The sequence below is a fragment of the Heptranchias perlo genome, chromosome 5 (genome assembly GCF_035084215.1).
Source record: "Heptranchias perlo isolate sHepPer1 chromosome 5, sHepPer1.hap1, whole genome shotgun sequence".
Lineage (NCBI taxonomy): Eukaryota > Metazoa > Chordata > Chondrichthyes > Hexanchiformes > Hexanchidae > Heptranchias > Heptranchias perlo.
The window spans coordinates 10,807,901-10,832,391 of NC_090329.1; the positions used below are offsets into that span (position 1 = coordinate 10,807,901).

General features: G+C 47.7%; 1 protein-coding gene across 1 annotated transcript in view; it reads right to left on the reverse strand.

Annotated features, from left to right (window-relative positions):
• LOC137321575 (CUB and sushi domain-containing protein 1-like) overlaps positions 1 to 13,247 on the reverse strand; it is a 2,214,006-nt gene extending 2,200,759 nt beyond the window's left edge. Inside the window, exon 1 of the mRNA XM_067984007.1 lies at positions 12,844 to 13,247. Within this exon, the coding sequence (XP_067840108.1) occupies positions 12,844 to 13,042 (199 nt within the window). The 5' untranslated portion in view covers positions 13,043 to 13,247. The remainder of the gene's footprint in view (positions 1 to 12,843) is intronic.
• Between the last annotated feature and the right edge of the window lie 11,244 nt (positions 13,248 to 24,491).

A 24,491-nucleotide genomic window follows, 5' to 3' on the forward strand; every position in this document is an offset into this window, starting at 1 on the left:
TTGCCATTATTACTTTGCACACCTTAATGGATATCCTTGTTTTACTGACAATAATTGGCACATTACATACTTCATTTTTGACTAACATTGTAAGAGATGGCCAGCTGAAAACGTATTACTGAAATGTTTTATACCAAACAGGTTACATTGATTGATCATCTCTATTTTGAGCACAACAGTGTAATTTATCCAGGTAAATGTCTGACTATAATTTAAATTTAATTTGTGTTATACCTTGCAGGTACACCCACTTAACTGAAGGAAAGCACAGAGATATGCCAGGAAGGACAAAGCAGTCCACAATAATTATATACAAATTTTAAAAAGGGAAGGATAGAGGGGGTAAAATACCCGTAAGGAATCACCAACTGCAAGGTTCGTCCACATGCTATTTTAAATGTATGTTACTCGTTGCATACCAAAAATGCAATACATTTCCAATGTACATAAATTCCACCTTACCCAATGGCTGAATGGGGGGAAAGCACTGTCCACTATAGTACTAAGTTTACAGACCAGTGGGTTCCAGGTTCAATTCCTGGTGGATGCTGTTTGCTGATCTCTGCTCGGGCAGCATCCCTGGGCTAGGATTCAGGCAAGGTGCCTGCCCATCATCGCCATCCAGTGGCCAACGCTGGAAAGTGTTTGTGTGGGGCTGTATTTGAGTGCCCCCGGGCCTGAGGGTAAACAGATCGGTAGTGGTCTGAAAATGGGGTCAGGTCACTTGCTGCCCCAGTTACGCTGGCGCTCGGGCCGCCGCCATTTTGGGTAGGGTCTTGTGATGGGCGGCCGGAGCACCTGCCTGTTTTCAGGCGGGAAGCCACTTGTGATATGCAAACCGGGGTCCTATGTGAGATACAAATGGGCGGAGCCTGCGCCGTGCACAGGCTGCTCATTTGTACTCGTGTGAGTGGCCCAGCAGTGGTCCTTAGAGGGAGTGCTCCTTCTGGGCCCACAAAGAAATTCCAGCCTGCTGCCAACCCCCTGGAATAACCTCCCCTCCCGCAGACTCTGACTGTCGGCCAGCTCCACATAGGAATCAGTCAATTTCCTGGCCTCTCCGACCGCTGCCAGTTTTGCACCCACAGCTCGTGAGGTACATGTAAATGAGGTTCCGGCCTCAAAATGGCTTGGGCCTCATGGGTGGTAACAACAGGCAGGCAGCAGTTGCCTGCTTCAACTTAAAATGGTCCCCTGTGGCTCTCGGATAAGAAGAGTGAGTTTGGATTGGCTGTGATGGCGCTATAGTAGAATAGCCTCACTATCTGGAGGTACGAGAAGATTGCCCGTGCCTATGAAACCATTGCCCAGAAGATGAAAATATTTTAAAGAAATATATCAATTATTCAAACCCACAGCTGCAATTACAATTTACCATACCAGCAGTATTTTTATTCTTTATCTAAATGCAGTGTTAAATCACAAAAAGGATTATAGGAAGACGCTGAGGAAATTGTACATACTATTGGATTAAATGTTTTTAGGCTAATTGTATGGTGACAAGTGGGTCTCTTCCTCAGACGACATGCTGCTTCTATGCCATGTCAGTTATCTGCTATAGAATGTTTTATTCAGAGAAAAACACAGAGGTCCTCACACCTAGAAGCAAGCATGAAACCGTTTGGGCACGCATGGAGCCAGTGACTTGTAAGTTGCAGGTGGGTCTGCTGACTTATTATTCTGTGTTTCCAACTTTACACAAATGTGCAAAAATGAGATGCTTTGGGCGGAAGAAGGAAAATCAGAGTGGGGTTCGTAAAGTTAATTGAAATAAATGTTGTAAATATCTTTCACTGTGTGTCCTCAGCAACCCAGCATTGATTGTAAACTCCAGATGGCACTGTAACAATTGTACGTAATGCGATTCTAGGCCCCATGGAAAGGCAAAGCTCCCACAAAATTATTCAGGTGCCTCGCTTTCGAGATTGAAACTGGGATATGGGGATCGGGTGGGAAATTGGAGTTGAGGTCGAAGATCAGCGATGATCTTATTGAATGGCGGAGCAGGCTCGAGGGGTCGTATGGCCTACTCCTGCTCCTATTTCTTATGTCCTTATGGGAGATCGAACAAGTTATTTTAAAAATCAGATCAATAATCTTCAAGGTTGACATTATTTATGCAAACCACTCATAACAAAAGGTTAACTGATATATTTCATAATCTAAATCTAATTCTATCTTCTCTGTCCCTGAATGAGGCTGATGTGTTACCCCCTAAAAAATTGTACCTTATCGCTCTAATTAGTAATGCCTGGAGGCCAAGTTGTTTCTGATGTTGGCAGATTGATTCTTGCACATGCAAGCCAGAGTTATGCTGCCGCCTACAGACTGGAAGACGGGTGTGAAATCCCTGACCAAAGGAATTTCACTCCTTCTGCTTTAATGCACTGCAGAATAAAATCCCAGAGTTATACTGTCACCTAGGAAACCATTTTGCCACAATAGAAAGGTGTTAGTATGACTGCACCCTAAGAGAACATGAATGTGGTCGCGCTACAGTTAATCTCATCCCAGGTTTTAGAAATGTTTCACATCTTGTAAAAAAAAAGAAACCTGATTAAAATTACTGCACCACATTGCCTGGGAGAGCCCAACACTTCAACTCAGGAAAATGCTTCAGAAATGCTTAACTGACTGCTCCACCCTGACACACATAGAAGCCAGTAGCTTGGGGCTGAGGGAAACTGTAAAGGGAGAGAAAATGGAGGAAAAGAGGTCATCTATACTCATGGAAAGATAAACTACCTTTAAAAAAGAAACAAGAAGGTTTATCAGAAAACTATTCTTTTTTACAGATTTTGTTTTATGGAAATCATGTTTGTGATTGGAAAGCTGGTAAAATTACTACAATATCATCATTATATAAAAATGCATTAGGCAAAAACCATATGGCAATAACATTTCAGTGTGAGAACTTTATGAAGCAAAAAACAAATTCCACAAAAACAGTGGCTCAGCTCCCAGATCAGTTCTTTTCCAGTAGTTTGTCAGTAAGGAAGTAGATACGAAAAATTATGTACCTCTGGAAGCGTAAGTGCTCACTAATTCTGTTATGATTGGATTTACAGGTTCTTGTCTCATTGTGCACCTGTGCAAGGATTTTCATAATTCTCCATTTGTGAACAATAATGTTTGAATACACTCTGTCTACAAGGGTTTAGAACTGTTAATGAATTGCTGATAGTATTTTGTTAGGCAGACTGGTGCTGTGTAAGAACCTGCCTTCGAAAGATATTTTAGCAAAGGCTCACCTTTAATGTACTGGGCAACCACAAGGATTTTGATCGAAAGAATGTAACTTTACCTCTGCTTCTCCATTCAGTCTGCCACCTTTAAATACCCAGGCCTAGAGATTTGCTGGTGCTGTGCCTGTTTTTCAGGTGCAAATCTCAGCGTCCAAAATAGCGAGTCCACACATACCGCGCAGGAAGTGCACCGCCCCATCTTATTGGTAAATGCGTAAAAACAGGTGTCCAAGCCTGAATTAAGCATCAGGCCCTCAACATGTGCAAATAAGGCAGATAACACCTGTTTGAGACTCCCCCTTTTGTAAAATCGGGCTGCCCTCAACACAGCCGGCGCCAGGCGAGCTGCATTCAGGAAAATGTGGTCCACATGAGGTTTAACCAGCAGTAAAAAAAAATTCACCTGAACCAGGAGCCAGGCGTGGCCAAGAATATTGCCGGCTCCCGCTCGCTTTGCCCCGCACCCGATTGCTCTCCTCTCTCCTGATCGCATCCTCCCCTCCCACTCACCCTCTCCTTCCTGATCACCCCCTACCCCCGCCCACCCCAGGACCTACCTGAGGACCACAGCCAGCGACGCAGTGGCCCCAATACCGATTCACCGGCGAGCTACCACTACCACATCTGAAGTCAGACATCCTTTGCAAACTGCACTTGTGTCTTTCACTGATAATAATAGCGACCAGCACTGATATTTGACAAAAACAGGTGATTGTGTAGAAAAAGTTATAACAACGAAACTGAGGATCAGAGACAAAGGATGCTGTCCTGTTTACTTACACTGCAATAAATGTTTACCCTTTATTATTATAAGACATTCGCCCCACATCTATGTGGAAAGCTTCTCTGCAAATAGAAATATTTCCCCAGTTACACATTTAATGCAGGAAAAGTGTAATCATGAGCTCACGAAATAGTGGAGGCCATTTAGCTTATTTTAGATCATCCGACCAGAAACATTATTTATAACTAGCATTTATCTAACGTTGTAAGACGTCTCAAGGCGCCTTGAGCCCGCCTCCCCAGCCTCAGCGGCCAAGCCTGTATTAAAATGACTCCCAGCTTTTTGCCTCCGCTCTCCGAATACTGATCACTCTTTGGGCTGAAGAACTTGTTGAGATCGGACAGATTCGCTTCTAAACCTGCCTCACAAAGCCCGCCTGATCCTCCCAAACAACACAGGGAATCTGAGAGTGGTCAAAATCACGGCAGTCGCAAACTGCCCAACAATTGGGAGAGGCTGGGTTGCTGACCATCGATGCTCTTCCACCTTGGGGTTTGGACCATGAGTGCAGCCCCCCCGCCCCAGCTCGGCTCGGGCTCCGCGTACCGTGTTATATAACGTGTACACTTTGCTGCATTCCCTGAAAACCTATCGCACTGAATTACAGGCTGTTAAAAGTCAGGCGATGCGTCTCCTTGTAACTCAGCGCCTCTGCTCTCAGACCTTGCTTCTTTCAGTGGGTATATCTGCCAAGGGAAACTCACTGCCTATTTGTAATGTACGGAACGAGGGCGAGGAGGGGCGAGGGGGGGTTTGGGAGTGGGGAGGGGGTGGGGGGAGTCCCGGGTATTTAATTAACAAAGAGGCGGGTAGAGGCAGGCGGTATTCGCTTCTCTTTCACTGTGAGCTTGTGCATAATGAAAAATAGGGAGACAAAAATAACTTCGGCACTCCTCCATGTCTGTGCTGTAATTCACCCTATCCAACGTCATGGACCCAGATCACTCATCCTTACACGTTTAATCCACCCTGTCTGATCAAAATGCGCCGTGACCGACTATTATCCCATATTTAATTTACCCAGTCATTATATATACAGATAATTCACTTTGATCAGTCGTAATTGTATTGTCCCTTAGGTAATTCACCCCCATCAGCCATTTTTCCCACAGATAATTCGCCCCGACCAGATGTTATTCCGTATATTAACTGTATATGTGATTCACTCTTGAAATATGCGATTCACCCCGACCAGTCATTATTTCTCCAGACTGCTGACCCCCAGCGACCCGAACCAAGGATCAATAAAAGCCAAAGACCGACCCAGTACTTTTCCCAGGTTATGGAAGGAGAAGCTTTCCTGACCGTCCAACTCCAGATGGTGCAGATACAGACAACAGATGTGAAGATGTTTCATATCTGAATGCTGCTGATAGCTCGCAGGAGGCGGGAATTTGGGAGACTCCCTCCCCTATATTTGGCAGAGCGAAACGGGTTGGGAGTGAGGGAGTCACCATGAGAGGGAGGGTGAGGATGTGATTATTGATCGTGCTGCCCCAGGTGTGGAATAACGACCTGCTTGTTGCTCTGAGTCTCTGCTCGCCCCTTCTGCACGGACCCGTGTATAAAGCAGTGGATCTGCCGGGTACATGGGGAGCCGGGGGGGGGGGGTGGGGGTCTGAGTGTTTTCGAATGATCTACCAGGGACTAGTCAGCGCGACCCTTTAGGGACTTGTCCAAAGGCATCCTGTTCAGTGGACACGTCCCGCTCTGCCGCTGAGTGTTCCTGCACATTCCTGTGCTTTAACCAGCCGCATCCCATCGCTCCAGACCAGACCAGCCTCCACATTCAGTGCTCGCCGTGTTCCGGCCATGCAACTCGATCTCAAGATTTCCCTCCCGGTGACATGACCAAGGACCCAGCACAGATCCGAGTTCGTGCGGCAGAGCGAACCAGCGGCACCTGGTAACGTCCGGACTCTCTCGGTTAATAGCTGGCTGGTTATGGTGGGGGAGCTCGCTGGGAAAAGTGCGACCCCCCCCCGCCCCCCCGCCCCCCCGACTAACCCCATCGCCATCGCTGGGTATCTGATCCCCCCCCCACCCCACCCTGGAATCCTTTGCTCCGTCTGGTATTCTGTGTCCCATCAGGGCTGTTCGGCCGCGGAGCGACGTGTTCCCGTAAACCTGAAACGTTTATAATAGTGACCAATATCCCTGTGAGGAGCGAGTGTGAGAGTGTACGCACGTGCGAGTAAGTGTGTGGCTGTGTGTGAGTGCGAGAGTGAACGTGAGTGTGTGACTGAGTGAGCGTGTGCGTGAATGTGCAACTGTGTCCTTGTCTGTGAGACTAAACCAGTCAGGTTTATGTGTGACTGAGTGTGAGAGACTGTGTGTGAAACTGAATGTATGTTTGAGAGAGGGAGTGAGTGAATCTGTGTGTGTATGTCTATGTAAGAGTGTGTATAGTGTGTATGTATAAGTGTGTGTCAATGTGAGTGTGTGTATCTGTGTGTAGTGTTGTGCGTGTATAAGTGTGAGAATGTATAGTGTGTATGTATAAGTGTGTGTGTGTATAGCGTGAATGTGTGTGTGTAGTGTGCATATGTATAAGTGTGAGTGTGTACGTGAGTGTGAGGATGTGAATGTGTAGTGTGTATGTATTAGTGAGTGTGTACGTGAGTTTGTATAGTGTGTATATATGTATAAGTGTGGGAGTGTGTGTATGAGTGTGCGTGTATGAGTGTGTATAGTGTGTGCGTATGTATAAGTGTGTGTGAGTGTGTGTGTGTCTGTGCATCCCAGCACCTGTGTGTCAGAGCTCAAGTAAAGATTTACTTTCCAATGGAGAGAAGCCACCAACCCTGTGCCTGGACATACAGTCTGGTGCAAATCTACAGCTGTGTGCCCAGGTAAAATAGACCCACGGTCTAAGCTGTTGGACTATAACCTGGTGTTGTAAGACTCCTTACATTTGTCCACCCCAGTCCATCACCAGCATCTCCACATCATGGCTACTGAGACCCACCGCTCTCTGACTGGGAACTTCGCTGTCGGTGATAACAGAGAAAGGCGAATGCCTCGCAGTGAAAAGGTTGTTTCCCTTTAACTGTATTTGATGTCATGTTTAATGCTCCTTATCTGGTGGCCGGTGATATGTGGGACGGAGCTCCCGCTGGTCCCAAACTCACACTCCCTCAACTCCCAAATGGCTGACCTTCAGTTGGCAACAGAAATGGTTTACACAAAGTTCCGGAATCGTCGGGAATGACCAGAAAATCAAAACGTCCCTCGAATCCCAGAATCACTCCACACACACACACTCAGTCCACACACTCACACTCCACACACACACTCACACTCCACACACACACTCACACTCACACTCCACACACACACTCCACACACACACTCAGTCCACACACTCACACTCCACACACACACTCACACTCCACACACACACACTCCACACACTCACACACACACTCACACTCCACACACACACTCAGTCCACACACTCACACTCCACACACACACTCACACTCCACACACACACACTCCACACACTCACACACACACTCACACTCACACTCCACACACACTCCACACACACACTCACACTCCACACACACACACTCCACACACTCACACACACACTCACACTCACACACCACACACACACTCACACTCCACACACACACACTCACACACCACACACACACTCACACACCACACACACACTCACACTCCACACACACACACTCAGTCCACACACTCACACACCACACACACACTCACACTCCACACACACACACTCAGTCCACACACTCACACTCCACACACACACACACTCAGTCCACACACTCACACTCCACACACACACACTCCACACACACACACTCCACACACTCACACACTCCACACACACACACACCACACACACACACTCAGTCCACACACTCACACTCCACACACTCACACTCCACACACACACACACTCAGTCCACACACTCACACTCCACACACACACTCACACTCCACACACACACACTCCACACACACACACTCCACACACTCACACACACACTCACACTCACACTCCACACACACTCCACACACACACTCACACTCCACACACACACACTCCACACACTCACACACACACTCACACTCACACTCCACACACACACTCAGTCCACACACTCACACTCCACACACTCACACACCACACACACACTCAGTCCACACACTCACACACCACACACACACTCACACTCCACACACACACTCACACTCCACACACACACACTCAGTCCACACACTCACACACCACACACACACTCACACTCCACACACACACACTCAGTCCACACACTCACACTCCACACACACACACACTCAGTCCACACACTCACACTCCACACACACACACTCCACACACACACACTCCACACACTCACACACTCCACACACACACACCACACACACACACTCCACACACTCACACTCCACACACACACACACTCAGTCCACACACTCACACTCCACACACTCACACTCCACACACACACACTCAGTCCACACACTCACACTCCACACACTCACACACCACACACACACTCACACTCCACACACACACTCAGTCCACACACTCACACACCACACACACACTCACACTCCACACACACACTCACAGTCCACACACACACTCAGTCCACACACTCACACACCACACACACACTCACACTCCACACACACACACTCAGTCCACACACACACACACTCAGTCCACACACTCACACTCCACACACTCACACACTCAGTCCACACACACACTCAGTCCACACTCAGTCCACACACACTCACTGTCCACGCACACTCAGAATGATGCACACACTCCACAATAACACTCGTGCACACACACACACACACTGACACACATTCACCCTCATGTTGAGCGACACAAACACACTCTTCACAGCCTCTCTCACACAAACACGGGTATGTGAAAGCAGACACGGAACTCTGAGCGGGAACAGCATCTGGGAGATACAGACACTGCGAGCAGACCCCTGTGGTTTCCCTCCTGCTTATCCTGACCCCTCGTTCAAGCCAGACCCGGTCCGGACTGTGCCTTATTTAAATACCCGCCCGTGTGAACTCCTCTCCCCCGTTAGTTAAGGAAGGCCACATTCTCCTTCCGTTCCGTGCCGGTTAATAATAAATTGCAACACCGAAGCAAATCATTTTCTCGAACCATTGCTCGGATTGCGTTGTGCGGTCCATCTAATTCTCCCACTCCAGCCCGCGGCTCCGACCCTAACGCCAGAGATCTCTCTGGTGTGAACCGGTGCTGGAAATCACCGTGAATCTGTCTCCCTCCTCTCTCCATAACAGATGTCAGGAGGAGAGCAGCAATAAATTCGGCTCAAAAGCGCCATTTCTTTGCAAGAGTGATTCAATATTTAGAATAAGTGCAAGGTCAACGCTGCCCCTGGTATTATGGAGAGGGGAAGTGGGGGCGGGGGGAACCTTATCAGATGTAACTAAACTTAACGAAATGGAGCACTCGCCAACCGAAATCCCCTCCCCTCTCTCCCCCCGCCCCCCCCCCCCCCGCCGCCGCCACCAAAAGGAAATCGAATAAAACGCACCAAGTATCACAGCTACCTGATAACCATTAAATAAAGATTTGAAGAAATGCTTGATGCCTGACTGCTGGATCCCAAAGACCTCCCCCCTCCCACCCCTTCCCCGGAACAGACATACATGTGGACATTAAAACACATGCATGAGGGTCTTCCAAAAACAAAAACGAGCATTAAATTCCCATCAATGCAATTTCAGCATTAGGAGCTGAATAATGAACGGCGGGGACCGGGTTCGGCGGCAGTGAGGAGCGGGGAATCAGCTTCACTTATAGCCTTTTAAATCCAGCCTACATTTATCAACCGTGGGGTTTCCCCATCGCCTTCTCTCACCAGCTCCCGATACAGAAAGAGAGAGGGGGAAAGGGAGAGATACGGACAGGCAGAAATACAAAGACAGATCATATATAATCATCTAAATATATCATCTATATATTATATGTTACAGCAATAAAGTAAAAAGTTGCGGTATCCATTCTCATTTCTAAATAGAGCAGCGCTGTATAATGTCCAACACAGATAAAAGTACACTGGCTTCTCTGTTTGCGTCTGACTCCAATTAATGAACGGACTGTTATTTCATTTCGGGGCTTGGGACTCGCAATGTTTACCACCATCCCGCTCCTACCCTCAGCCCCAGCTCCTGCTCCTACCACCAGTCCCAGCTCCTGCTCCAACCCTCAGTCCCAGACCCTGCTCCTACCCTCAGTCCCAGCTCCTGCTCCTACCCTCAGTCCCAGCTCCTGCTCCTACCCTCAGTCCCAGCTCCTGCTCCTACCCTCAGTCCCAGCTCCTGCTCCTACCCTCAGTCCCAGCTCCTGCTCCTACCCTCAGCCCCAGCCCCTGCTCCTACCCTCAGCCCCAGCCCCTGCTCCAACCCTCAGTCCCAGACCCTGCTCCTACCCTCAGTCCCAGCTCCTGCTCCTACCACCAGTCCCAGCTCCTGCTCCTACCCTCAGTCCCAGCTCCTGCTCCTACCCTCAGTCCCAGCCCCTGCTCCTACCCTCAGTCCCAGCCCCTGCTCCTACCCTCAGTCCCAGCCCCTGCTCCAACCCTCAGTCCCAGACCCTGCTCCTACCCTCAGTCCCAGCTCCTGCTCCTACCCTCAGTCCCAGCTCCTGCTCCTACCACCAGTCCCAGCTCCTGCTCCTACCCTCAGTCCCAGCTCCTGCTCCTACCCTCAGTCCCAGCTCCTGCTCCTACCCTCAGTCCCAGCTCCTGCTCCTACCCTCAGCCCCAGCTCCTGCTCCTACCCTGAGCCCCAGCTCCCACCCCCAGCTCCTGCTCCTACCCCCAGCCCCTGCTCCTGTTCCGACCCCAGCCCCAGCTCCTGCTCCTACCCCCAGCCCCAGCCCCTGCTCCTACCCTCAGTCCCAGCTCCTGCTCCTACCCTCAGTCCCAGCCCCTGCTCCCACCCCCAGTCCCAGCTCCTGCTCATACCCCCAGCCCCAGCCCCTGCTCCTACCCCCAGTCCCAGCTCCTGCTCCTACCCCCAGCAACTACCCTGAGCCCCAGCTCCTGCTCCCACCCCCAGCCCCAGCTCCTGCTCCTACCCCCAGTCCCAGCTCCTGCTCCTACCCCCAGTCCCAGCCCCTGCTCCTACCCACAGTCCCAGCCCCTGCTCCTACCCACAGTCCCAGCCCCTGCTCCTACCCTCAGTTCCTGCTCCTGCTCCTACCCTCAGTCCCAGCCCCTGCTCCTTCCCCCAGCCCCAGCTCCTGCTCCTACCCTCAGCCCCAGCTCCTGCTCCTACCCTCAGCCCCAGCTCCTGCTCCTACCCTCAGCCCCAGCTCCTGCTCCTACCCTCAGCTCCTGCTCCTACCCTCAGCCCCAGCTCCTGCTCCTACCCCAGCCCCAGCTCCTGCTCCTACCCTCAGTTCCAGTTCCTGCTCATACCCCCAGCCCCAGCTCCTACCCCCAGTCCCAGCCCCTGCTCCTACCCACAGTCCCAGCTCCTGCTCCTACCCTCAGCCCCAGCTCCTGCTCCTACCCCCAGTCCCAGCCCCTGCTCCTACCCACAGTCCCAGCCCCTGCTCCCACCCACAGTCCCAGCCCCTGCTCCTACCCTCAGTTCCTGCTCCTGCTCCTACCCTCAGTCCCAGCTCCTGCTCCTACCCTCAGTTCCTGCTCCTGCTCCTACCCCCAGCCCCAGCTCCTACCCCCAACCCCAACCCCTGCTCCTACCCCCAGTCCCAGCCCCTGCTCGTACCCCCAGTCCCAGCCCCTGCTCCTACCCCCAGCCCCAGCCCCTGCTCCTACCCACAGTCCCAGCTCCTGCTCCTACCCCCAGTTCCTACCCTCAGTTCCTGCTCATACCCCCAGCCCCAGCTCCTGCTCCTACCCCCAGCCCCAGCTCCTACCCCCAGCCCCAGCTCCTGCTCCTACCCTCAGCTCCTGCTCCTACCCTCAGCCCCAGCTCCTGCTCCTACCCTCAGCCCCAGCTCCTGCTCCTACCCCCAGCCCCAGCTCCTGCTCCTACCCTGAGCCCCAGCTCCTACCCTCAGCCCCAGCTCCTGCTCCTACCCTCAGCCCCAGCTCCTGCTCCTACCCCCAGCCCCAGCTCCTGCTCCTACCCTGAGCCCCAGCTCTTGCTCCTACCCTCAGCCCCAGCTCCTGCTTCTACCCTCAGCCCCGGCTCCTGCTCCTATCCCCAGTTCCTACCCTCAGTTCCTGCTCCTACCCCCAGCCCCAGCTCCTACCCCCAGTCCCAGCTCCTGCTCCTACCCCCAGTTCCTACCCTCAGTTCCTGCTCCTACCCCCAGCCCCAGCTCCTACCCCCAGCCCCAGCTCCTGCTCCTACCCTCAGCTCCTGCTCCTACCCACAGTCCCAGCTCCTGCTCCTACCCTGAGCCCCAGCTCTTGCTCCTACCCTCAGCCCCAGCTCCTGCTTCTACCCTCAGCCCCGGCTCCTGCTCCTATCCCCAGCCCCAGATCCAGCCCGCTGCAAACCTGCAGCTGGGGCTGAGCTCAGAAATAAACAGCGTGGGATTGACTTGAGGAGTTCAGAGGCAGCAGCTTTCAACGAAATGTCAAGTACAGTGGAAGGAAATGTACAGTTATCAGGATGTGAGAGACAGTGATGGGGATGGGGATTCTGAGAACTGACGGGCTGGCTTTCACGGTGGATCCGACAGATATACACACATAGAACCGCACACACATAAGAACCGCACAAACTACCTCTTAAAGGTGAGATGAGCATGTGGGAAGATCACCGGCAACTTACCGTCAGCTGCAGCCAGCAGTCCGACACAGCAAAGCAGCAGCAGATATCTCAATGTTGTCCCTGCCGTCATCTCCAAGAGCCCACACGCCGAAGGTCTGAGGGGTTTAATCTCAACACATACGGATCCAGGTTCACACGGCGGCACCGGTCGGACCATACTGGGGATGCCAGGGCTTCTCGCGGTTCGCTGGCATATCATGGGAGGGGGGTGGCGGCGGGGGGGGGGGTTTGGTTTTGGTGGAGAGGTGATGTATATATAAATATATATACAGCAGAGATATAGATAGACCAAAGCAGAGGAGAGAAGGTTTCAATACGTCTCGGCGAGATCCTGCAGAGCCCAATCCTAAGCAAACCTCGAGAAGGAGATAGACAAGTGTGTGTGTGTGTGTGTGTGTATGTATGTGAGTGTGTGAGAGAGAGAGAGAGAGAGAGGGGAGGAAAGCGGAGCCCAGCTCACCAGCACCAACGAGTTGGACTCGACCAATCGTACGCGCACAGGGGAAATGGCTTTCGATCAGCAAACTCACACCACCCCAGCCCCACAGCCACCGATTCACAGCACGAACAATTTGCCCCAATTCCCACTCCACGTTTCAGGCAACCGGCGTTAGGGTTTCTCGGGGGAAGCCCCTCCCGCGTATGGGCAGACCGCTTCCCACACGGACCTTCGCCCCTTGAAATGTGTTGCCTCTTTTCACTACATTTTCAAAGTTTGAAAAAAAATAATTCTACTGGGAGGAAATCATCGTATCAATTGGGGGGGAGGGAAATAAACTTTCTGCTTTTCCACGGGGAATTTATAATGCACATTGGTGTCTTGTACAACAGGTCTGTGATTTATTGGGTCGTATTGAATTTCTGAGAATGGGTTTCTGGAATCTCAAGGTGCATTTCTAAGAGGACAGTTACTGACATTTTAATTGCGTTACAGTCCAAATCTACATTAATATTGGAATATTTCTGACACCTTGTTCTGCAAGCCTCAGATATGATTGTTGCAACTCCATAATGATTATACATGGGTGTGAGTTCAAAGAGAGAGGAAAAAAAGGGAAATCAGGAAACTTTCGCTACGTGTTTGACAAAATGCGCAAAAAAAAAGTGTTTTTTTTTAAAGCAAATGTGTAACGTTGCTGCCATCCAGAGGCTGCACGGTGCCATTTACGAAGTGGCTGCAGTTTGGGAGAGCGTGATATTAGAAGTATATCGTGTGTTTGGCACAACGATTGCATCGATGCCAGCGTAAAGCCCGAAGAGGTTGCACGATGATGCATTCCGTGCCGTTTGCTCTCACTCTTTTGGGGAAACTCGCTTTGGCTACAGCTCAAGAAACTTGGCCGAGTTTGAACCAAGATCAATTTGGTGATTTAGTCAAGGTCGTCAGAAAAAGGTTCCAAACCCCATCTCCCTGAACAGATAACCAGGATCTCCTCCCATCAAGTACTCCATTCAAAACCGCGATTCACCCTTAACGTGATTCAGCGAGATTATTGGGTAGAATAAGGCGAGGCCAAAAGTGACTGTCACACCCTCCAGTGTAGGGTCACATATGGGTAAAACACCCAATGCCGTGTGTTTTGTGCAGGTAAATCGCTGTATTTTATACACTTAAGATGTAGCAGAGAAAGTTGTAGCACGTTCAAGCATCAGATTAGGGCTTTAAAAAAAATCAATGCGTTGTGAAATATTTTGAGTGAGAACAGCACAAGATACAGAGATAGCAAAACCAAATGCGCCTCTCATATTTGCCATTTCTTCACTCATCTTACCTTATTGTCACTTTGCCCCTCACACACACACACACACACAAAGGAAACATGAATTATATTTCATTGCAGCTCCCCTCATAAAAGTAGCATGGAATAAAAAACAGAAAATGTTGGAAATACACAACAGGTCAATCAACATCTGGAAGAGTTAGGAACACAGGAACAGGAGGAGGCCATTCAGCCACCCCGTGCCTGCTCCGCCATTCAATGAGATCATGGCTGATCTGTATCTCACCTCCATTTACCTGCCTCAGCTCCATACCCCTGATACCCTAACCCAACAAAAATCTATCGATCTCACTGTTGAAAGCTTCAGTCGTCCCCCAGCATCCAGCCTTTCGGAGCAAAGAATTCTAGATTTCTACCACCCTTTGTGTGAAAAAATGCTTCCTGATTTCACCCCTAAATAGCCTAGCTCTAATTCTAAGATTATTCTTGATTCCCACACCAGAGGAAATAGTTTCTCTATATCTACCCTATTGATGCCTTTTACTATTTTAAACACCTCAATCAGATCACCCCTCAATCTTCTATACTCAAGCCAAGTTTATGCAACAAGTTAAGATCGGTTAATGTTTCCAGCCCAGCCTATCCTCACAAGTTTTTTTTTCCAGATGCTCATTGGACTGCAGTGTAATTTATTCTCTCTTTTTAGCTGCTATAAAAGTATTTTGGGACCTTTCAACCCACAATGTCAAGGGAGGAAGGCCCCTTAAGGGGAGATTCAGATAATTATACATTAAATGTACAATTACCCAATAAACAGCGGTAAATTAAACTTCCTCAACAGCATTCCAGGAAAGCACCCAGCAGTTGTCATAATGTTTGGCAGACCATTGATGGCACGGTTTTGGAATCTCATCAACATGCCTGAGTCCACAATGACGGTGGTGATGTAAAGAAATTCAATGGGATCCCTCACTTCAGCTCCGGCAGCACCAGTGGGAAAGGCTGAATCCCCTCTGTGCGATTCTGTCAAAACCGGATACAACAAAATCCATCAAAAGGACTCAAACATTAGCATTTTCTTTCATTGAGTTTAAAATAAAAAAGTCAAAATCCAGAGTAAAGCTCAAAATGTCTAGGAGAAAAGAAAGAATGAAAAATTGGCCACGATTTTGCTGTAGCAGGGCATCTAACGGTGTCTGCCGTCAGTTAGACTTGCCCCTGCATCCTGCAGCTCCAAAAACTTTTGCCCACAAAGTTGCTGAAAGTGCGAGTTGATAACATTGCAGTGAAGGAAACAGGGCATCAGGGATCTGAGTGAACAGGGCAAGCAACAGGGTATCTCCTTAACTAATCAGATCGAAGGATTGGGAATAAAACAGCGGAAGGACTGAGAAGGAGGGTGAATTAAAGAGGGTGAATTCAATGTCAAATGAGGAGCAGAAAGAGAAATAAAGAGAGGGAAAGAAAGATTGGATTAAGAGAGAGGGGGGAAAAAAGAGAGAAAGGGAAAGTAAGAAAAACATTTTTAAAATTTAAAATTTGACATTTTTAAAATCTCCCTGAAAAATTCAAAACCTGAAGGGCTGAGGCTCCACACTTGTAAGAGTTCATTTTCAGTGCCAGAGAAGTTGATTGGCAGTCATTAACACTTGTCACATCATTAACAGGGTACTTACGCTTGTAATTACTAGCCCTAAATATCTGCAGCGAGTTGAGTTCAGATCTATTGCACAAATGTCAAGCAACTTCATGACGTTCAATGCATTTCAATGGTGAGGCAGACAACGAAATGCCGTTTTTGCGAAGCGAATGGAGCTGCGCAACTCAGACAGCAACTTTTGGATATTCGCATTTAACAGCGCATCTACTCCTCGCCTGAAGTTGCTGTACCATTTACACATAAATAATGATGAGCACCATTAACCTCACCGTTATTTTGACTGCAAAATCTGGCCCACAACGTATGTCGATTTTTGGTTTCAAAATGCATGAATATCACCAATCAGAATCAGATATTTCCTGCCGCTGTGAAAATCTACTCTCTTAGAGGTGCCTTTACGTAAAACATAGGCTTCACAGATAGCAAATATTATTAAAGTCAAATCTTATTGTCATAGCCTTGGTTATAGTGAATCTCCACTGAATAACATGTAACGAATGGCCTATTTAAGTCTATGGATATAAAGCACCAAAAGTATTTTACAGAGAGTATCCAGTTGTGTAAACAGATTAGCAGGACTCAGAACCATTCGTAATTCATTTTGGATCTGCTCTCTTGTATTTTGATCCTTGCCTTTGCCTTCCAGTCCCCTCAGAGCATGCATGATTCCTCAGTTGACAGGGTGGGCCTTCAACATCCTCCAAGCCACCGCTTTGAAACTAGCTACTAGGAGATATTAAAGAGTGGCCTGAAGTGACTTGGATGCTTATTTTCCTACAGAGGGGGAATCACCCAGCTTCTCGCTGCTACCTGTAAGAACCTATCAAATAAGCTAAGAATCTATTCAATATGAAATCAGCTATAAACAGGTTAAAGAATAAAGATTTTTTTTATTCGTTCACGGGATGTGGGCGTCGCTGGCGAGGTCGGCATTTATTGCCCATCCCAAATTGCCCTTGAGAAGGTGAGGGTGAGCCGTCTCCTTGAACCGCTGAAATCCGTGTGGTGAAGGTTCTCCCACAGTGCTGTTAGGAAGGGAGTTCCAGGATTTTGACCCAGCGACGATGAAGAAACGGCGATATATTTCCAAGTCGGGATGGTGTGTGACTTGGAGGGGAACGTGCAGGTGGTGTTGTTCCCATGTGCCTGCTACTCTTGTCCTTCTAGGTGGTAGAGGTCGCAGGTTTGGGAGGTGCTGTCGAAGAAGACTTGGCGAGTTGCTGCAGTGCATCCTGTGGATGGTACACACTGTAGCCACAGTGCGCCGGTGGTGAAGGGAGTGAATGTTTAGGGTGGTGGATGGGGTGCTTTGTCCTGGATGGTGTTGAGCTTCTTGAGTGTTGTTGGAGCTGCACTCATCCAGGCAAGTGGAGAGTATTCCATCACACTCCTGACTAGTGCCTTGTAGATGTTAGAAAGGCTTTGGGGAGTCAGGAGGTGAGTCACTCGCCACAGGATACCCAGCCTCTGACCTGCTCTTGTAGCCACATTATTTATATGGCTGGTCCAGTTAAGTTTCTGGTCAATGGTGACCCCTAGGATGTTGATGGTGGGGAATTCAGCGATGGTAATGCCGTTGAATGTCAAGGGGAGGTGGTTAGACTCCCTCTTGTTGGAGATGGTCATTGCCTGGCAGTTGTCTGGCGCGAATGTTACTTGCCACTTATCAGCCCAAGTCTGGATGTTGTCCAGGTCTTGCTGCATGCGGGCTCGGAATGCTTCATTATTTGAGGGGTTGTTAATGGAATTGAACACTGTGCAAACATCAGCGAACATCCCCATTTCTGACCTTATGATGGAGGGAAGGTCACAGAAATTAGGTGACAGAACCAGGCAATGGGCAAAGTATAATGAGTTAGCAGCATGGAAGAGTATTGACTTTGTTAGAAAGAGGATGTGGTTGTGCAACAGAAACCTGTGGTCATCATATAACCTGTTGCACTCAGCTTAGCTAAAGAAACTGCTGTACTGCTTATACAAAGGTTGTAACCGCTTTGACAGATGTAGGGCACAGGTCAGAGGGACCACTTCCCTTTGGTGCCTTCTCCCCCTGCAAGAGCATATATGCCAAACTGCACATCCCTCAGGTAGAAATAGGATATAAAAGATTGGCTTTTAGCCATCAGACACGCAGTCAGAGAAGAGAGAGAGCTAGATACTTCCAGGGGACGTTAATGCTGGCTGGAGCCTAACCCTGTGTAGCTCCCTGAAGTAGAAGTGCCATCTGCGCCAGCTGTCCAGCTCCTAGATGGGTATTAACTTACTAGTTTAGGGCTGTTAGTGATGTGTGCATCATTTGCTGTCTGTGAACAATAAAGCCTCAACTCTTTATCAATACGGTGTCAGGTCGATTTGATTAAGGACCTCGGACCTTCGGGTCTGGGTTTCTTACATACCCTTCTGACAGAGTAGCAACATCAGGAACATATCCTGCAGGGAATCTTTAGCTCCATTATAATGATCTGCACTTGCTTGTGTGTACTCACAAGATGTGCCAGTACTATAAAGTGCACCATACACCAGACTTAACACTAGAAGAATTTCAACAGATTCAGTTTAGTCAGTATAGCAACACAAGGTGTCGGATTTATCCAATCTGCACTTCCGTCAGCAAAATTCCACATTGGGAGCGGAGTCTCCCAGTTTTGGGGTTTAACTACGGCCAAGATGATGAGTGGCTGACTTGCACTGAGTCTCTCTCAATGCTGCTCTCAGCTGGCCACTACCTCTGCACTGCTTCACAACACATGTCAGTACTTAAATACACAGTGCACCCATTGTAATGAAAATTAGTTGCTTTTAAATTAGGCTTAGGGCAATGATGCCACAGGACCACTGGGTGCCTTGGACTGTGGTAAGATGAAGCTTCATAAATTCATCTCTGCAGCATGAGACACCCTCTTCTGGATGTCATTCTAGCACATATGCAACCTAACATTAAACAGTCTGCAGAATAAGGTCAAAGGAGAATCAGACCTCCGCCCAACAAGGTGTTTTCTCTGCCTGTATCTACTAATTTGTGATAATCAAGTTTGTACTGAAAATCAGTGCATCTGAGTTAAAAACAATTCCTAGTTTGATCATTTTCTAAACAAGTGGAATTAATTATTTGAGCTTCAGTGCGTAATCCTCTTTTTATTCCCTACCCCACTACTATTCCACTGCTGATCTCCCATCCTGTCCCCTTCCTCGGTTTAAGTGTCTCTTGGAAGGGCCCTCTATTCTCTCTGCTGAAACCTGAGCAGCTTTTGATGTTCCACCTTGGAACTTGCCGCCTGCTCTACCAAAATAGCCGTACAAGCTGCTTCATTTCCCTCTTCCGATGCAGATCTGCTTGTCGGAGGTCAACTTCACCAATATCCGCCCTGTCAGCCATTCCACTCCTCTATTATTGGGGGAAACTATGCCTAGCTCCCTCACCCTCACAGACTTGCTGACCTCCACTTGTTCTCTCTCTCCCAGCACATTGACTTCAAAATTTTCATCCTCATTTTCAAACCCATTTCATGGTCTCAACCTACCCTACCTCTGCAATCTTCTTCAGCTCTATGTTCCAGCCTCCACCATCCACTTTTCTGACTCTGGCCTACTGCGCATCTCTCCCTCCACTCCATAGTCAGTCAAAAAGTCTTCATGTGCCATGTCAAAATGTTATGGACTTCTCTTCCTAAACTTTTTTACATTGCTGCCTCCTCACCCTCAACTCCTTTCTCAAAACATTGGCTATGCCATCTCCCCTAACAGTCTTCCCGCTCAGTGTCCACACGTCCCCTGTAAATTGCCTTGGAATATTTTGTTGCATGAAAGGTAAGTTTTTGTTTCCTGGTGAAGATGAGCTATTGGAGTGTCTGCCGTGGATCATAAGGTTGCAGTTTCAAGTCCCACTCCAGAAACTTGTGCACAAAATCTAGACTGTGCAGTACTGAGGGAGTGCTGCACCATCGGAGATGCCATCATTCGCATGAGACGTTAAACAGTCTGCCCACTCCATGGTACTATTCAAAGAAGAGAAGGGGAGTTCTCCCCGGTGACCTGGCCAACATTTATCTCTCAACCAAAATCACTAAAACTGATGATCTGGTTATCATCATCTTACTGTTTGTTGGACCTTGTGTGCACAAATTGGTTGCCGCGTTTCTTACATTACAACAGCAACTGCACTTCAAAACGTACTCAATTGGCAGTAAAGCACTTTGGGACGTCCTGAGGTTGTGAAAGGCGCTATACAAATGCAAGTCTTTCTTTTATTACTATTTTACATTATTTTTGTATATGAGAGATAGCACCAGTGGCACAGTACTTAATGGCTTAATGCATCTCATCACATGAGGAAAGCCATGGTCTGACAGACACAGAAGTCCACACAAACAGTTCACCAATTTCAGCTGAGCCATCAAGGCAAGGAATGATACATGGCACGGGAATGACAGAGGAATGGAAAATAATTAAGGAACTGAGAAAAATTTATAATGGACCAGAAATTGCTTTTAAAATAACATGAGCCTAACAGCGCTCACCATCATTAAGGGCAAAATCGAAGAGCAAGTTCCAGCGACCGCACATGCACAGTTAAATGCGGAAATCCGAAACTTGCTCGTCCTGGTTCACCGGCGATGTGACAGCTTTGCCTTAAAGGGATATCGCTGGCTGCAATCAATGGAATCAACAGACCAGCGCCAACTTGCTGTCCTACCCAGCTGGAAATGAATTAATCTCGTCACAAAATAGATACGCTCAGTTTTAGATCTAAACTAAGTTTTACAGCATGGTAAGTCTTAATGACTGCCGAACAACCTCTCTTTTAAAAATGTGGAGTCTCATTACTCCTGATTTTAATAGTTTTTGGACAGTTAAAAAAAGTTTTAATTTAAAAAGTTTAATTTTTAAAAACTTTTTCCTTCTGTCTCTTTTATCTCATCCTCTCTTCATTTCGCTTTCTCTATGTCATTTTACAATACCTTATCGGGCACATCCGAGTTGTTAGTTTGCGCAGTTTGTGAATGAACTGCACTTCCTGATTCCCATAGCGTGGCTTGCTTCAAGCTGATTGTTTGAGGGGCTTTAGAGATCCTTTCACCACTCACACAGCCCGGGAAAGAACGCTGACATTATTTAAACTCACAGTTCAAGGAAGTTGCTGCCAAAAAGAATGCGATAATTTAGTGGATGAATTTAAATCTAATGAGTGGCGAGCACTGCTGGTTTGCTGGTCAGAGCAATTTACTGGCCAATATTTCCTTTGAGAATTTAGCAATCTTTGTAAGCAAACACGCACTGTGTTATGAAATGCAAATCTGTTCTTAAAATATATGAAATAACACACTTACCCCTCGGAGAGTTGGCATCTCCATAATCTTTCCAATCTCCTGGCCTGGCCATTTTTAAAGAGTTTTTTACTTCTACAGACCACTTGTTACAATAAGTATGGTAATTAATCAGACATTCCATGCACATTATTGGAGTAACAAGAATGTATAGTTGTTACAATTGATTTCCTTTGTTTCCTTACAACAGTATTATCAAGTATATTACAGACCTATGAAAATGACAGAGAGAAGCCAATTTAGGGAGCCAAGCTTCAATACTATCTCTCCCTAACTCTCCGACTCTTTCTTTTTCTGTCTCTCTCTCACCTCTATCAACCTCTGTGTGGCTCTCTCCCCCTCTCCCTCATAGTCTCTATCACTGTCTGTCTCTCTCTCTCGGTCACTTTTTACATCTCTCTCTGTCGCTCTCTTACATTCTCTGTCACAGTCTATCTGCTTCTCTCCCTGTCACTTTGTAAACCTCCAGCTGTCCGTCTCCGTCTCTCTCTGTTATTCTGTCTATCTGCTCCTTTCACCATGTATGTATATGTCTCTGTTACTCAGACTGTCGCTCTCATTCTGTCTCTGCCACTTTTTCTGTCTGTGCCTCTGTTGCACTATTTGTCCCTCACTCTCTCTGTATGCAACTCTCTCTTTGTCACTCTAAGTCTGTCACTGTCACCGAGTGTGTCACTCTCTCCATCACTGTGTCTGCCCGTCACTGTGTATGTGTCTTTCGGTCACTCTAATGGTCTGTATGTCTCTCTGTCTCATTCTTTGTATTGCCAGCTGTTGCTACAATGTCAGGTACAGTTACCTGGACTCACTTTTGTCTCCAATATTAAACCCTCCCTGAATGATTTCTTCATTCTCTTCTACCCAAGAATAATGGTCATGGCATAAATTTGATTCGGATGCTTGCAATCTGTTTTCAATAGGAAATTTATACTTTCAATGAATATTTATAATATTTTTAGCCTTAAGAATCTCAGTTTAGACTGTTTGTTAATATTACTTTCTCGCTGTGAAGTCATTCATTGTAGAAATTGTGCACTTTCCACTCAAATTGCCTTATTCTCTATAAAATTCCTCCTACCCTTCCCCTCAAGTCTCTTCGAAGAGAAACAATTCCCTCGGCATCACTTTACCTTCCTGCATTCATACTGAAATTTTGTTTCCCTTCAAGAGTGGTGAATTCTCACTTCCTACCTTGTCTCGATGATCTCGCTCCCTCCTCCTTTCTCTTTCCACATCCCCCGCCCCCCCCACCCCATCCATTATATTCCCAAACATACTTTTAAAATGCATTGGTGTTGCATTAAAAAAAAATGAAATGTTTCTCATACTTAAATGTCACACAAACAAAAGTGGAAAGCTTTTCAGCAGTCTGGAACTGTTCCTACTAACTGTCAGATACAGAGAAAGAAAACACAGGCATGAATGTAAAATAATTCATCCCCGAAGGAATATTCAATGAAAGCATCCCTCAAAAGCAACCAGGCTGCATTGCAAATAAACACTGGAAAACACAGCAAGACATTACAGAGGACTTCCAGAGTCGCTTTGCTGAATCGGCATTATCAGAGAAGTTGGGAAAGTGTAACGTCGATGCAGGTTATTCCGCGTTTCGAATTAATGCACTGGGGATATATCTTCATTTCTGACCTCAGTAACTTAAAGGAAGCAAAGTCAGGAATAAAAGGAGGCCTGGGCTGTGTGAAAGGAAACCACTTTGTGGACCTGGAAGTATGACATCCTCTTAAGGTTGTTTGCTCACTGTCTGCTTTATCTTCTAATGTACCGCATAGAATAAAAAAAAAACACCTGGTGACAGTGTCCAGTTATTTAACATACTTCCAGGTCCTACACTATAAAACCAGTCATCCCCTCTGTCCTTTGTCATCCAACGCTACCTTTACAATCTAAACCACACTGGTACTGGCAAAAGAACCAGAAGGAAGACGAGTACAATTTTTTTTTTTGCACACAGCGAGTTGTTATGATCTGGAATGCACTCCCTGAAAGGGTGGTGGAAGCAGATTCAATAGTAACTTCCAAAAGGGGACTGGATATATACTCGGAAAAGGAAAAAATTTGCAGGGCTTTGGGAAAAGAGCAGGGGAACGGGACTAATTGGAGAGCTCTTTCACAGAGCCGGCACAGGCACGATGGGCCGAATGGCCTCCTTCTGTGCTGTAAGATTCCATGATTCTCTGTGTGAGAGTAAAGATAATGGGGGTGAATTTCCTTGAAGCTTCTCCCGCTCCACCATTGTATCTTCGCCGGGAGTGCAGCGTAAATGGGGGTTTCCACCGCACTTCTGCCAAAGTTATGGCGGCGAAGTGGAACAAACACTCAGGAAATTCGCCCCCAATATCTATGAATATTCCCTGTCATTCTCAAGTAATATCAGGCACCTGGAAGTGAATGCAAGGCATTAATCCAATCTCTAGGTTAAAACGGCAGACTTAAATCATCCAAACATTATTCTTACAGTTTCTGACTCTATCCTGACTTAGCGACTGAATTACCGCACAAAGCAATTGAATCACTGTACATTATACGGAGAAGAGGGAGTTCCTTCTTGAGGAAAAATGCAACACTGTGGTGTCCAGTCCCATTTCGAATCATGTTTGGTGGTGCTGAGCATCCGTGCAGCGGGACCCAGTCGTCGCCCCACAGGGAGATGAAGAAAATCAGAGTGTCGGTCACCGCTGGGTCATTTCCATGCCTCTCCTGCCAGCTGAGGGATTGACAGAGGCAGAGAAACGGGTCAACCGCTCACCCCCTTTAATGTCAGATGGTGAGTGGTCCAGTAAGACTAGAACCAGAGGAGGGAGATCAACTCTTACATACCCTTTCCCCTAAAAAAATACAATGATACAATGTGGTCAATTGTAATTGGTATTTACTTCTTGCTGATTTTGACATATGCTTCTAGAATTCTGGGTCATGAAGGAT